This window comes from Chiloscyllium plagiosum, unplaced genomic scaffold (genome assembly GCF_037043375.1).
Source record: "Chiloscyllium plagiosum isolate Xiang-an unplaced genomic scaffold, Cpla_swu_hap1 HiC_scaffold_2, whole genome shotgun sequence".
Taxonomy (NCBI): domain Eukaryota; kingdom Metazoa; phylum Chordata; class Chondrichthyes; order Orectolobiformes; family Hemiscylliidae; genus Chiloscyllium; species Chiloscyllium plagiosum.
Genome location: NW_028270140.1, coordinates 115,471,757 through 115,485,154, shown reverse-complemented (window position 1 = coordinate 115,485,154; position 13,398 = coordinate 115,471,757). Strand labels below are relative to the sequence as shown.

At 38.4% G+C, this 13,398-nt stretch overlaps 1 protein-coding gene across 4 annotated transcripts in view; it reads left to right on the top strand.

Moving 5' to 3' along the window:
* The window catches only part of msh3 (mutS homolog 3 (E. coli)), a 288,075-nt gene that overhangs the window by 30,649 nt on the left and 244,028 nt on the right, over window positions 1-13,398 (top strand). For 2 of the 4 annotated variants that reach the window (XM_087999818.1, XM_087999807.1), the window contains exons 7-8: window positions 3,526-3,670; window positions 10,322-10,500. In XM_087999818.1, the coding sequence (XP_087855944.1) occupies window positions 3,526-3,670; window positions 10,322-10,500 (324 nt within the window). The remainder of the gene's footprint in view (window positions 1-3,525; window positions 3,671-10,321; window positions 10,501-13,398) is intronic. The other 2 variants (XM_087999815.1, XM_087999820.1) reach the window with 1 other exon arrangement.

Here is a 13,398-nt window from a genome sequence, read left to right as displayed (position 1 = left end):
AAGTGAGAAATGCTTGCATTGATTTTCTTATTTATGAATTTTCTACATTTAATAGTTTCTTTTAGTGATAACATGATGCCATGCTGCATTCAAGGTATAGATGTGATCCTCAGTGACAGTAAAACTTGCTGCTTAATGATGCGGGTTGTATAGTTACGTAGGATTTTATAGCACAAAAACAGGCCATTCAGTCTATAGATCTACCCCAGTGTTCTGCTCCACATGACCTTTCTCCCAAGCATTTTCAACTAATGCCATTGATATTTCTTAGTCCTTCCACATGCTTTTTTTTCTAGTTTGTTCTGAAAGGCATATGTGTAATTGTCTCAATTACTTCCAGTCGTAGCGAATTCTACATTCTTGCCAACTCTTTAGTTGGAGTAGTGCTTCTGAGTTGCTTATTGGATTCACCAGTGATGTTACAACCAGATGAGAAGGGGCAAATTGCCCTGCTCGCTCCACCTATTTTTATTAACCACTCTTCGTCAGTCACATCTAAATTTTTGTTTTCTCACTTTAGCATGTAGCTAAATTATTTTAATTAATAAGCATTTTAATTAAAACCTAGTTCTCTAGATCAAAATGAAAGCTTCAGTTATCAAGGTTTTCTTGAGTGAAAGAAAGGGGACTTTTGTTACCTATTATCCTCAAGAAAAATAATAAAATGTGACATCAAGCATGCATGCAAACACAGATTTAAAGCTTAAACTGAAGATATTATCTGGTACAAAGGAAGATCCAATAAAGTATATTTTTTTAAAAAGCAAATCATTAAGAGTTCTTAAGGTGTTAAATCTTAACCTGAACCCATAGTTATTTACTGGATGTGATGTATCCTCAGCAGCTGAAATCTGTAAATATTCTTGATTTCTCAGTGAAAAGATGAGTCTCCTTTGTGACTGACTGTTGCTTTTGAGATGCTGAGTGAAACAGAGAGAGAGAGATAGAGACTCTTTTAATTCGGTCTTAAAAATCCATTTTCCTTCTGTGTTCTGCCCGAAAACTGTCTTCCTCAAATATAGTTAACTTGTGTATTGCCACATCTGGTTCCCTTATTTTTTTGAATAGGTGACTTTCATCTCAATATGTGGAACCTCTGGAAAGGTGTAAATCAAAAATAGGAGATGAGGTTTTCTTCATTCCTGACCACATCTTGGTATCTTTTGATAAAATGTTAATTTCAGCTTGGACTGTTTTTGTTTATCTTTGGACGTAGGTTTGCTCGCTGAGCTGGAAGGTTCATTTCCAGATGTTTTGTTACCCCTGCTAGGTAACATCTTCAGTGGGCCTCAGGCGAAGCAATGCTGAAAATCCCTGCTTTCTATTTATATGTTTGGGTTTCTTTGGGTTGATGATGTCATTTCCTGTGATGATATTTGCTGTGGTGAAGTCACTTCCTGTTCCTTTTCTCAGGGGATGGGAGATGGGGTCTAACTTCAGTGTGTTTGTTGATAGAGTTCCGGTTGGAATGCCATGCTTCTAGGAATTCTTGTGCGTGTCTTTGTTTGGCTTGTCCTAGAATGGATGTGTTGTCCCAGTCGAAATGGTGTCCTTCCTCATCTGTATGTAAGGATACTAGTGAGAGAGGGTATGTCTTTTTGTGGCTAGTTGGTGTTCATGTATCCTGGTGGCTAGTTTTGTTTATCTTTAGTTTCGTGAGTTTGGCTTAACCAATATTAGCCATTTTAAATTAGCATTCTTTTCCTTTATTTTTAAAACTATATTCATGAAAGATCACAGGCATTAAAATCAGGTGATAGAAGTTGAAATATTTTGCCAAATTTTATTTTTGACAGTGATTATCTTGCACTTCTAAGCTAGTTTCTGATCTTGCCCATGAGTGGGAACATTATTTCCATGTCTGTCAGTCAAACCAATTTCACTATTAAAGATTTCTTTCTATTCTTTGTTATCTTTTTCCTAGAAACAAAAACATTAGTTGGAGTCCATGTCTTGTTATATGATGTGATAGTGTAATGATATTACTTGAAAGCAATTTGACCAGAGGTTTGGTGACCTGATGTTTGGAATATGACTCCTTGTAATCTGAACATGAAAGAGTGATATCAGTAAAAGTAAGTATGGAGTTATTAGATTGTCGTATTAACCTACATGGTTCATTAACCTACATGGTTCATTCACCATATTAAGAGTTTTTTTGAGGAAGTCTCGACCAGAGTGGATAGAGGGCAACCAGTAGAGATGCTGTATTTGGATTTCCAGAAGGTATTTGACAAGCTACCTATTGAAAGTTACATCATAAGAGCCCATAATGTTGGAGGTAGTCTACAGGCATGAATAGAGGATTAGCTAATGGACAGGAAACAGTGAGTGTGGATAAAGGGTTTTATTTTTCAGGTTGATTACCTGTGACGAATGCAGTTCCACAGAGTTGGTGCTGGGATTGCAACTGTTTACAATATATGTTAATGACTTGGAGGAAAGAAGTAAATGTACTGCAGTCAAATTTGCAGATGACACAAAATATATAGAAAGGCAAGTTGTGAGAAGGATACAGTTTACAGAAATAGGTTACAAAAATGGACAAAAAGTTGGCTAATGGAAGTTGCACATTTTGATTGGGAGAACAAAAGAACAGTATTTAAATGAAGAAAAACGGCTAAAATCTGCATGACAAAGGGACATGGGGTTGCTCGTGCGCAAAACACAGAAAGCTATTGCACAAATGCAGCAGGAAATCAGGAAGGCTCATGGAATGTTGGCTCTTACTTCAAGAGGTTTGGACTATAAGAGTATGGAAGCCTTACTGCAACTGTCCAAGGTGCTGCTGAGACCATATTTGGAGTACTGAGAGTATCTTTGGTCCCCTTATATAAGGAAAGATATTATTTCATTGGAGGCAGTTCAAAGAAGTTCACTAGGATAATCCTAGATATGGAGAGATTGTCTTACGAACTAAGGTTAAACAGATTGAGACTGTACTCATTGGAATTTAGTTGAATGAGAGGTGATCTCATTGAAGCATTTTGGATTTATGAGGGGCTTGACAAGGTCATTGCTGAGGATGTTTTCCCCCATTGGAGTCTAGGGCCAGGGGGGTGTGAGTTCCCTCAGAATAAAAAGAAGCCAATTTAAGACTGAGCTGAAGAGAAATTTCTTCTCTTGAGCTGTGAGTATTTGGAACTCCTTGCCATAGAGAGCGGTGATGCCAAGATAGATAGATTCCTGATTAGTTAGGGGTAAGGGCAGGAATGTGGATGTGAAGAATGTCAAATCAGCCAGGATCTTATTGATTAGTAGAGCAGGCTCAAGGGGCCAAATGTTATCTTATGTTTCTATTTCCTATGGACTTATGGTCTTAAGATGACCTATTTCTGTGCTACAAATAATTGTACATCTGAGAAATCTAAATATATAGTATTGTCTGATAACAGGACTGCAAAGTGGAATTGAATTAACATTTGTGATTTTTGAACCGGATTTGGTGACAGTTTAAGTGGAATGGCAGATGTATACTTAATTAAATGCAAATTTGCTCTATTGTCCTTAATGACTGCTACATATTAACCCACTGCTGAACCTGGACAGTGACTCAGTTGAAGTTGGAGATGTACCTAGTGAGCTTCCCAACAACTATCTGATGTGTATCTGTGAACAGCTGCAGAAGAGAAAAGATCATGCGAAGCAAAGTGTTCAGATTGGACTTGTGGTAAGATTTCTTTCTTTCACAATGAAGATTTAAAAGGTGTCTGGATGTGCACCAGAAGTCTCATAACCTCCCAAGGATACGAACCTAGTGCTGGGAAATGGGATGAGGGTTTTTTTTTTTCTTGTGATGATGCTGCTCCTTTAACAAGGTTGTGTTGTCCTTGGCTTTTCTCAAAAGTGTTTTACGAGACACCGGATCTGAAATGTCTGGCTTGATCTACTTGAGGAAGCTTTTAAGTTTAAAAACAAAAGCACTTGTACAATGGAAGGGGAGTGGCCAGTTCTCCCAGCTCAGATTTACTCTGGTTTGGTTTTTAATAGTCTGGTTGTTCAGAGCAGTCGGCCAGTTTTGAGGTCAAAGAAACAGCTACGTGGAGGAGGGTGTTCTATGCTGAATCTCTCTGACATCTCTCCTGTAAGATCCTGTGTTTGATTTTACCTTACTTTCCCAAAGATTGTTCAAAGAATTTGGAAAAACATTATAAAGTTGGGATAATCTGTTAGGTTTTTGGATAGGTTAAGTTATTCTATATTCGGTTCTCTTTTGCTTGTGTTTCATTCGGTAATCTTGCAAATAAATTCTGGTTTTTTTTCAAACTGTTGGGCCAGCTGCATCACTCCTGGAATAGCCACTATACACCCGCTCAAACAACTAGCAAAGTTAGGGTCCGGGCCATTTTCATGGAATGTTTTGAGGGGGTCTGGCCTGGTCCATAACATCTGCTAACACAGCCATGATGGGCAGAGTGGTCGTCTCCTTCTGGGGCATAAATCTTTCCACATATTTTACACTCTCTTTAAATAGCTGAAGAGGAACTTGCAGGGATATGGGAAAAGGTGATAGAGGAGCAGTATGCCAATTGCTCCTTAGGAGGGCCAGAATGGACATAATGGGTCAAATGGCCATCAGCTGTGCTCATAGGCATCTGTGATTTTATGAATTTATAAATATCCACCAGATAAATAAAAGGTGAATCTTGGCTGACCTCTTGATCCATATGTTTTTATGACATTGGTGTAAATTGATTACCTTGATATAATAATGGATTTAATTTTGCTCTGGGACCCTGTGTGTAAGACATGTCAAAATAACAACTTGTAACTCAAGTTGTATTTTTGGGTCTTAAGTTTAAGTTTGAATATAATGAGCCATTCACTTGTTCAAAGTTCAGTTACCATATAGAAACAATTCCATTTTCCCAGGCAGTACTACTTCTTTCGTGGCTACATCATGGGCAGTTGTCTCCAGTCTTCCTTTGACAGTTGTTTTCTTGCCCGCAATTTATAAAACTGTTAAGTTTCATTATGTTGAACCATTACTGTCACTGCTGAATTGTTCTCTGAACCTGAAAGCAAAAAGACTCTCATTATCATTTATTTCATGGTTTCAAGGTGACCCAAATCACTTTACAGTTAGTGAAGTACTTTGGGAATGTAGCCACTCTTATGTTAGAAACATAGCAACTGATTCTGCATGGCTGAGTTTGAACATAACCTAATGTTAACTTGTTGACCAGTTTCCCCTCTAGAACTTCTCATTGCTAATAAACTATTACAATTCACACTGGAATTTTATTTTTGCAACTTATCAAAATGAAGACTTCATGGTGTCAAATTGAGCAGAAAAACCTGGCCTTCAAAATGTGTCCATAATAACCAGTTCAAGGCAGGAATGGACAATAAGCACAGCTTTGCCAACAAAACGTTTTCCTGAGGACATCAGTAAAAATCAAGGACCTACCTGATGCTTTCTGTTTTGAATAAGTTTCTGGCAAAATGTTATGTAGTCACTAGATGGCAGCAAAAGGCAACAGTGCCTGATCCAGTTTATCCATTCAATGGTTAGAACAGCCAGACACCTGCAGTTAAGGAGGTCACTTACTTGATGCACCTATTGTTGTGACAAACGTGCTGTGGCATTTTATGATGGGTAGCAACAATTGTTCAGTTGTTTCGAGTATTATTTTAAAGATGTCAGCTTTATCCGTTGTGTTAACTTGGACAGCCAGGAAACATAGCTCCCTCATACAGCAGCAAAATAACACTGTTGGAGATCTGCAATGAAAACAGAAAATTCTGGCAATGTTATTGGATCTGGCGGCATGTGGCGAGTGAAACAGAGTTAAGATTTCATGAGTTCTGGTGATGGATCACAGACCTGACCTGTCAACTTTGTTTCTCTCTAGAGATGTTGTCAGAGACAGAGAATTCTTGTAAAACTTTGTTTTTTATGTACCAAACTCCTTTGTCAAAAAATATTTATTTGTATCTAAATTGTTCACTGTGCTAAGGTCTTTCAAGTTTTAAAATATTTGTTTTAATATTGAATGGAGTTTTAAGACATAGTTTAAAATCGCATGGTTTTAGATGGTAACTGTAGTAATGAAAAAAATATTGTTTATTTGCAAACTGACTTGAGCAGCAAAGTTCTAGTTTCTGGTTCTGAATTTTGGGAGACATAGCTGGGATCATGGATCAGATTTATTGTCAAAATAATGGTGGGGTTTGTGGCACTCATCTTTATTTATGAGTAGGTGATGCAGATGGTCCATTTAAAAAACAAAGGACAAACATGCAGTTATGTGCAAATATCTCAAAGCTCAAAGCTTGTGAGAAGATTTGTAGCTCGGGTGCTCGTTGTTGTGGTTCTGTTCGCCGAGCTGGGAATTTGTGTTGCAGACGTTTCGTCCCCTGTCTAGGTGGCATCCTCAGGGCTTGGGAGCCTCCTGTGAAGCACTTCTATGATGTTTCTTCCGGCATTTATGGTGGTTTGAATCTGCCGCTTCCGGTTGTCAGTTCCAGCTGTCCGTTGCAGTGGTCGGTATATTGGGTCCAGGTCGATGTGCTTATTGACTGAATCTGTGGATGAGTGCCATGCCTCTAGGAATTCCCTGGCTGTTCTCTGTTTGGCTTGTCCTATAATAGTAGTGTCCTATAATAGTAGTAACACTGCTATTATAGGACAAGCCAAACCGAGAACAACCAGGGAATTCCTCGAGGCATGGCACTCTTAACAAATTATTGTTTTCTAATCCTTCTTTCTAGCTTTGAAAATAAACTATTATCAATAAGCGATTCATTCCTTTTATGCATTATTTGTAGTTGGAGATCTTAAAATGCCACATTAATTTTTTTTTCACTTTTCCTTTGACTCCTATCTCGCAATTGACTTCTCTTTCCGTGCCAGCTTTTGTATTAAATTTACCTCTTTAAATTTACCCTTTATTCCTACTCATTCTTTCTCAATCCTTCGGTCTGATGGGTTAAGGCGATATACCGTTGCCATGTTCACTCAAGTTCTTCTCACTTCTCGTGATTGTATGTTTGTCCTTTGTTTTTAAATGGACCACCTGCATCACTACCCATAAATAAAACCTCACTGCAATTTTGATTATAAAATCTGGTCCATGATATCAGCTGACATTTTCACCAAGTTACTGTGCACAAATTGTAAAAAATCTAAACAATGCCACACGAGACTGGAAACATTAACTCTGTTGCTCTTTCCATAGATGCTGCCAGACCTGCTGAGTTTCTCCAGCATTTTCTTTAAATAATGGTAGATTCCATTAGGTGTTAGATCAGGGCTGATGCATTTTAATTCAAACAATTTATTCAGTAATTGCAACTGTATGTTAGCAGTAACAGAACATTGTAGACATCCCTATGGAATTCTCTGTTTTTTAGATTAGCAAAGTCTTTAACTCAAACAAAGTAAATGGCTAATGGTTAAATTAATATAAGATGTTCAAACAAAGGTGCTGAAATACTCTTTTCATTCCGATCACAATTTCAATCCTCTTGTCTCCTATGATAATTTGTTTATCTCTTTGTTTTATAGTAGTGAGTGTGTTTAGTTGTGACAGTGATACAAAATGTGTCCATTCCTGACCATCTCTTGGGACCGTATTTTTCCAGCTCCTGCATGATGTACACATTGACAAGTCAGTTGGGAAAATGCGGCAATATTGGAAAAATGAGATTCTTGACATCGAGGAGAGAAAAATCTGGATTTTTTCACTAATGAGCAGCAAGAGATCTATTTGCATGCATTTGCATGTTACTACCTCATGTTGCTTCAGTTATAGGCATTGTGTCCTCACCAGTCTCATTACATGCTCCTGGTATATCTCTGAGCCATCAACAATACAGTTCTCCACTTCAATGCTGTACTTTGGAGTGTACTTGCAGCTTGCATTGTAATTACTCTGCCAGGCCATTTGGTGCACAGGGACAGATACTGTGATAACGAGACAAAAGAGGAGAAGTAGACTGGGAGGAGGGCTGTCTCTGTTTTGTGCTAAAGATTCAATGCAACGCTGTCTTAGATGAGCCCTCACAATAAAATCAATCAGTTCAGTGTCATTATAACAAAAAGAGTTTTTTTTTCTCCAAATATTGGGGAGCATTTGACAATAATCCTTGCAGAAATATTTGTATTCCCCCCCTTTTTAACTGTGCAGTTTAAATCACAGAACTCTATATCAACAAGTGGATGAATTATCAGAACATTCAGATGAATTTTGATTTATTTTTCTATTTCTTTGTGGTTATGAATGAAAATCCCATGATTGCTTTTAAAGCAGCATTGAAAGAATTAAATATTCAAAAACACTATGACACACTGAGGTAGAATCTGGCAAGTGCACAGAAAAGATATACAGCTTGTCATATCAGTGGTATTGCTGTTAAGATGTGATTATCAACAAAATATAACATTGTAGAATAAATCCATAGCTCTTCTGTATCCCTAAATGTGAGCTGTTCTTCCTTCTAAAATTCAGAATAGACCATATGGGGTTTATATTAACTTATCATAATGGCAATGGAAGATGACAGGTAAAAATAAATATTACACAACACAACTTAAACCCAATCTGTGTGTGCTTGCTGCAATCTTTGTGGTAATGTGTTTTGTGTATCACTCTTGAGAGTTGCAACCCATCATTATATTAATGAAATCAGGTATCCACCATGTACTTGGCAGGTTGGTCATGTTTCCGAAGGTACAGGAAATCTGGTAACTAAATGGAGTGGATCAAGCAGTTAACATAGAAACAGAACAGTATAGCGCAACAACAAGCCCTTCGGCCCATCGTGTCTGCAGCGACCATGACGCCATTCTCAAATAATTCCATCTGCCTGCACATAGTCCATATGATTTTTAGTGCATTGCTAATGAGCCAGAAGGACCCCCACGTTCCTCATGTAAACTTTCTGTCAATCATGGTCTCGCCTTGTTGCTGCAACCAACAGAATGTCCTGGATCCCTGTTCAAGTCTGTGATTATGTTTTCTCCCCCTCAGTCTCCATCCATGCTGCTGTGATCCACTTTACATCCCAACCTGCCTCTTTATCCTTCTGGACTCTGTGGTTGAAATGCTGCTTTGTCAGAAGGGCTGTCACTTGGATGAAACATTGAACCTGACTAACTTCAGGTGGACACTAAATCTCCCAAGGTGTACTTTTAAAAAAGATTAACTTCTTCCTTTCAACCAATACCTCCAGAAACCCATTCATTCATCTAATTACACCTGGGTGCCCTTACTTAAGTAACTCTAGGAATAATATGCAAAGCGCTTTGCTTCTCTCTCCCCCCCCCCCCCCCCACTCCCCAGAAATATGGCTCTTCATGCTATATAAATAATTGTTACATGTTAAACTATAAATTGATATAAAACTACACTACTGATTTACTACCCAGTTAAGATAGCTGTAGATTAACAGAATAAATTTTCAATTAGAATGGAGTCTATTTTATAATGCGAAGTAGTGCACCTGTCTCAATTTCTCTGATTCCTGCATGAATAATGGAAGTTGTTGGATTATAGTGTATCCGCTTTTTGCTTTCTCTCTCGCCCTTCGAACTTGGATGTCAGATTTTTTTTTGATTGATGGATGAGGATTCCCAAATACCTCTGTTCTGTAGCTTTCTCCATTGAAATAATATTCAATGCCTCTATTCTTCCTGCCAAAGTGTATAACTTCACATTTCTCCAATTGATGTTCCATCTGCCAAGATTTTGCCCACTCACTTAAACTGACTTTCGCTCTCTGCAGACACACTGTCATCCCCCCCCCCCCCCCCCCACACACACACACACACACACACACACACACACACGTGCACACACACACGTCTTTATGTTGTCTGCATAGTTGGCTATGGTGCGTTCACTTTCCACATCCAAGTCTTTAATGTGTGTTGTAGCTAATTGTCATTGGAATTTAGAAGAATAAGAGGTCATTTTATTGAAACAGGTAAGAGTTTGAGAGGGTTTCACAAAGTAGATATTGTGAGGCTGTTTCCCTTCATGGGAAATCTCAAATTAGAGCTGTCAGATTCTTGAACAAGATCAGATCAGCCATGAATATTTGAATGTAGCAGGCTCCAGGAGCTGTAAAATTTCCCGCTGCTATTTCTTACGTTCTAATACTTGAATCATGGTTCAGTACCTTGGCTTGTGGGGCATCTCTTGTAATCTATCTTAATGTCAAATTTATTTAAATATAAATTCACTGGTACACTTCCATCTGTCTGGTCAGTCAATGTATTAAAAAAGAACAAAATATGACGAATTACATTTTTAGAAAATAATTAATCTGAAATTCTGGCTGTTGCATGTCTGAAATCTGCTGTTGTATTTCACAGGCAGTCCAACCCAACACTGGCGACGTGGTTTATGACTGTTTTCTCGATTGTAAATCCAGATCTGAGCTGGAAAGCCGGATCCTATGTCTACAGCCAGTCGAAATTCTGCTTCCAGTGGAGTTGTCTGAGCACACGGAAAAGCTTCTTGCAAGCATCACTGCTTCAAGGTACAATCTGAGGTGTGAGCAGGTTGACTTTTCTGGTAGGGTTCTAGGCATTTCTGAGATGACGTTTCTTTGAGATGATATTTGAAATTGGCTTGTCTATGTAAGGTGTATAATAGGGGAGTCAAACTTGTTGCAAAGACTGGTATTGGTGAGGGACACATTCAGCAAACATTATTCAAGACATTCTGGGCTCTAGTGAATCTGTAAGCATTGTGCTTTTTTTTTGTTAAATATTTTGACACAAAGTACTGTTGTTATTCTGCACTCCCTATGGGACTGTAAGATATAGGAGCAGAATTAGACCATTTAGCCTAATGAATCTGCTCTACCAACCATTCAGGCGAAAGTGGGTACTGCAGATGCTGGAGATCCGAGTCGAGATTAGAGTGGTGCTGGAAAAGCACAGCAGGTCAGGCTGCATCCAAGGAGCAGGAAATTTCCTGATGAAGGGCTTTTACTCAAAACGTTGATTTTTTTTAAAAAAAATTTTTTTGTTCCTGCTTCTTGGGTGCTGCCTGACCTACTGTGCTTTTCCAGCACCACTCTAATCTTGACTGCACAAACCATTCAGTCACGGATAATATGTTTCTCAACCCCATTCTCTTGCCTTTTCCCCGTAACCTTTGATTCCCTTACCAATCAAGAACCCATCCATTTCTGTCTTAAATACATTGGCCTCCATAGCTCCCTGCAGCAATGATTTCTTTCAGATTAACCACCATCTGGCTGAAGAAAATCCTCCTCATCTCAGTTCTAAAGGATCATCCCTTCACTCTGAGGGTGTGCCCTTGGGCCCTTGTCTCACCTACCAGTGGAAACACCACCTCCACATCCACTTTATCTAGGTCTCTCCGGATTCTATAAGTTTGAATCAGATCCACCCCTCATCCTTCTAGACTCTATCGAGTACAGACCTTGAATTCTCAACTGCTCCTCATATGACCAGCCTGTCATCCCCGGATCATTGTTGTGAATATCCTTTGGATCCCCTCCAAAGCCAGCATATCCTTAGTATGGGACCCAAAACTGTGCATAATATTCCAAATATGATCTGACTCGAGCCTTATTTAACATCCCTGCTCTTGTATTCTACCATTCTGTCAGCATGGATTCTACCATTTTGGGTTTAGAATATCCCTGACAGCCATGTGAGCAGTGTTGGATTATTTAACATAGTGAAAAATGGATTCTGTACTTGCTCCTGGAAAATGAACCATCTTAGCCCCAGTGTCTCTTTCCTGTTCTATTGGGTCTTAAACCCAATTTATGAAAATAATTCAAAGCTACTGAAGAAATTGTGGAGAGGTTTTTTTCTTCCAGCCCCATAGCTCTATCATGGGCTGCTGCCACCTTTTACTTAGCTCCTTGCCTTCTCTGTCCATCTCCATCATTGTTGCAAAGCTCAAAATTTGTTGGAGAGCTGATGCTTGAAGTGAGATAGATACTGAAGTTTTCCTCTTTTGAAATTACATTGGAGGCAATTTTGCCTGAGGCTGTAGATCTGGCTAGAATCAAATGCTCGAATTTTCCCACTGTCTCTGCAGGATTTAAAGCATAATTATTCAAAATTTCTCTCCGATTTATGCGAAGTTGTGATGTTTTGTTGATAATCACATTTTAACAACGCTATCACTGATAATATAAGGTTTATAAAACCTTGTTTGTTCCTTTTGATTGTTACTGTATAAGCATTGATGCTAATTCCGAAAATTTATCTTTTGTATATCCTTTCTGTGCACTTCCCAGATCCCTTCCTTCAGTGTCTGTTGAAGTGTTTTTGAATATTTAATTTTTTCAACGTAGCTACCTGTTGCTTTTAAGCAAATTCATGGGATTTTCGTTCATGGCCACAAAGAAATAGAAAATTAAATTCAAATTCATCTGAATATGTTGGTAATTTTATCTAAATGTTCTGGGATTCAAACTGCACAGGTAAAAAATGGGGGAAGTACAAATATTTCTGCAAAGCTTATGGTCAGATGCTCTCCAACCTTTGAAAAATAAAGCACTTTCAGTCATAATGACCTTAAACTGATTTTATTGAGTGAACTTGGCTGAGACAGCATAACATCGAATCTTTAGCACAGAACAGAGGCCCTCCTTCCAGTATCCTTCTCCTCCTCTGCCCAGATGTTCTTTACCTTCACCTTATGATTATCCAACTTTGCCTCTATTCTTCACAATTCTTCTATGTGTAATGGGGTTCTGAATTCTCACTACTTTATGCTTTTCAATTCTATTCTTATAGAAACAAGATTGATGGTTGATTTGGATTTGAAATATTTTGTTAACCTGCATTATACAGATTGTGTACTTCTATTCCTTGATTACTATTTAGATGTATTTTCCAAAGGAGTAGGTGGTCTCCTTATGTCCCTTAATCGAAATGCACCACCTCACACTTTGCCAATATTGAGGCTCATTTGTCAGTTACACTGAGGTTTCTGAGCATTTTGTCCCAGCCTGGCACCTCTGTCCTTGACCTCCTACATTGTTCCAATGATGCTTGACCTAAGCTTGAGTAACAGCTCCTCATTTTTCAATGGGACACTTCACATTTTTCCTAATTCAACAATCGTTTCACCAATTTGAGACTATAATCTCTCTGCCTATTTTTATTCTTCCTTTGGTCGTTCTGGATTAAATATCAAAGTAAAATTGGGATTTTGCAGCTCATTGGACTGGACCTCCCTCTTCAACATTGCTGAGCTGCTGATTAAATTTGAGTCAGTGGTAACAAAAATCAGTAACCTTCACAGCTACCTTAGCAAAAAGAAAGTTGAAATTTGATGTTGAGTATTACAGAAAACTGCAACATTGCTGATTTTTAAAAGGTCCAGTGCACTCATGTCTTAACATCAGGTTGGACTTGGTGCTTCTGCAGTTGAACAGTGTATTGCTGAACTGATT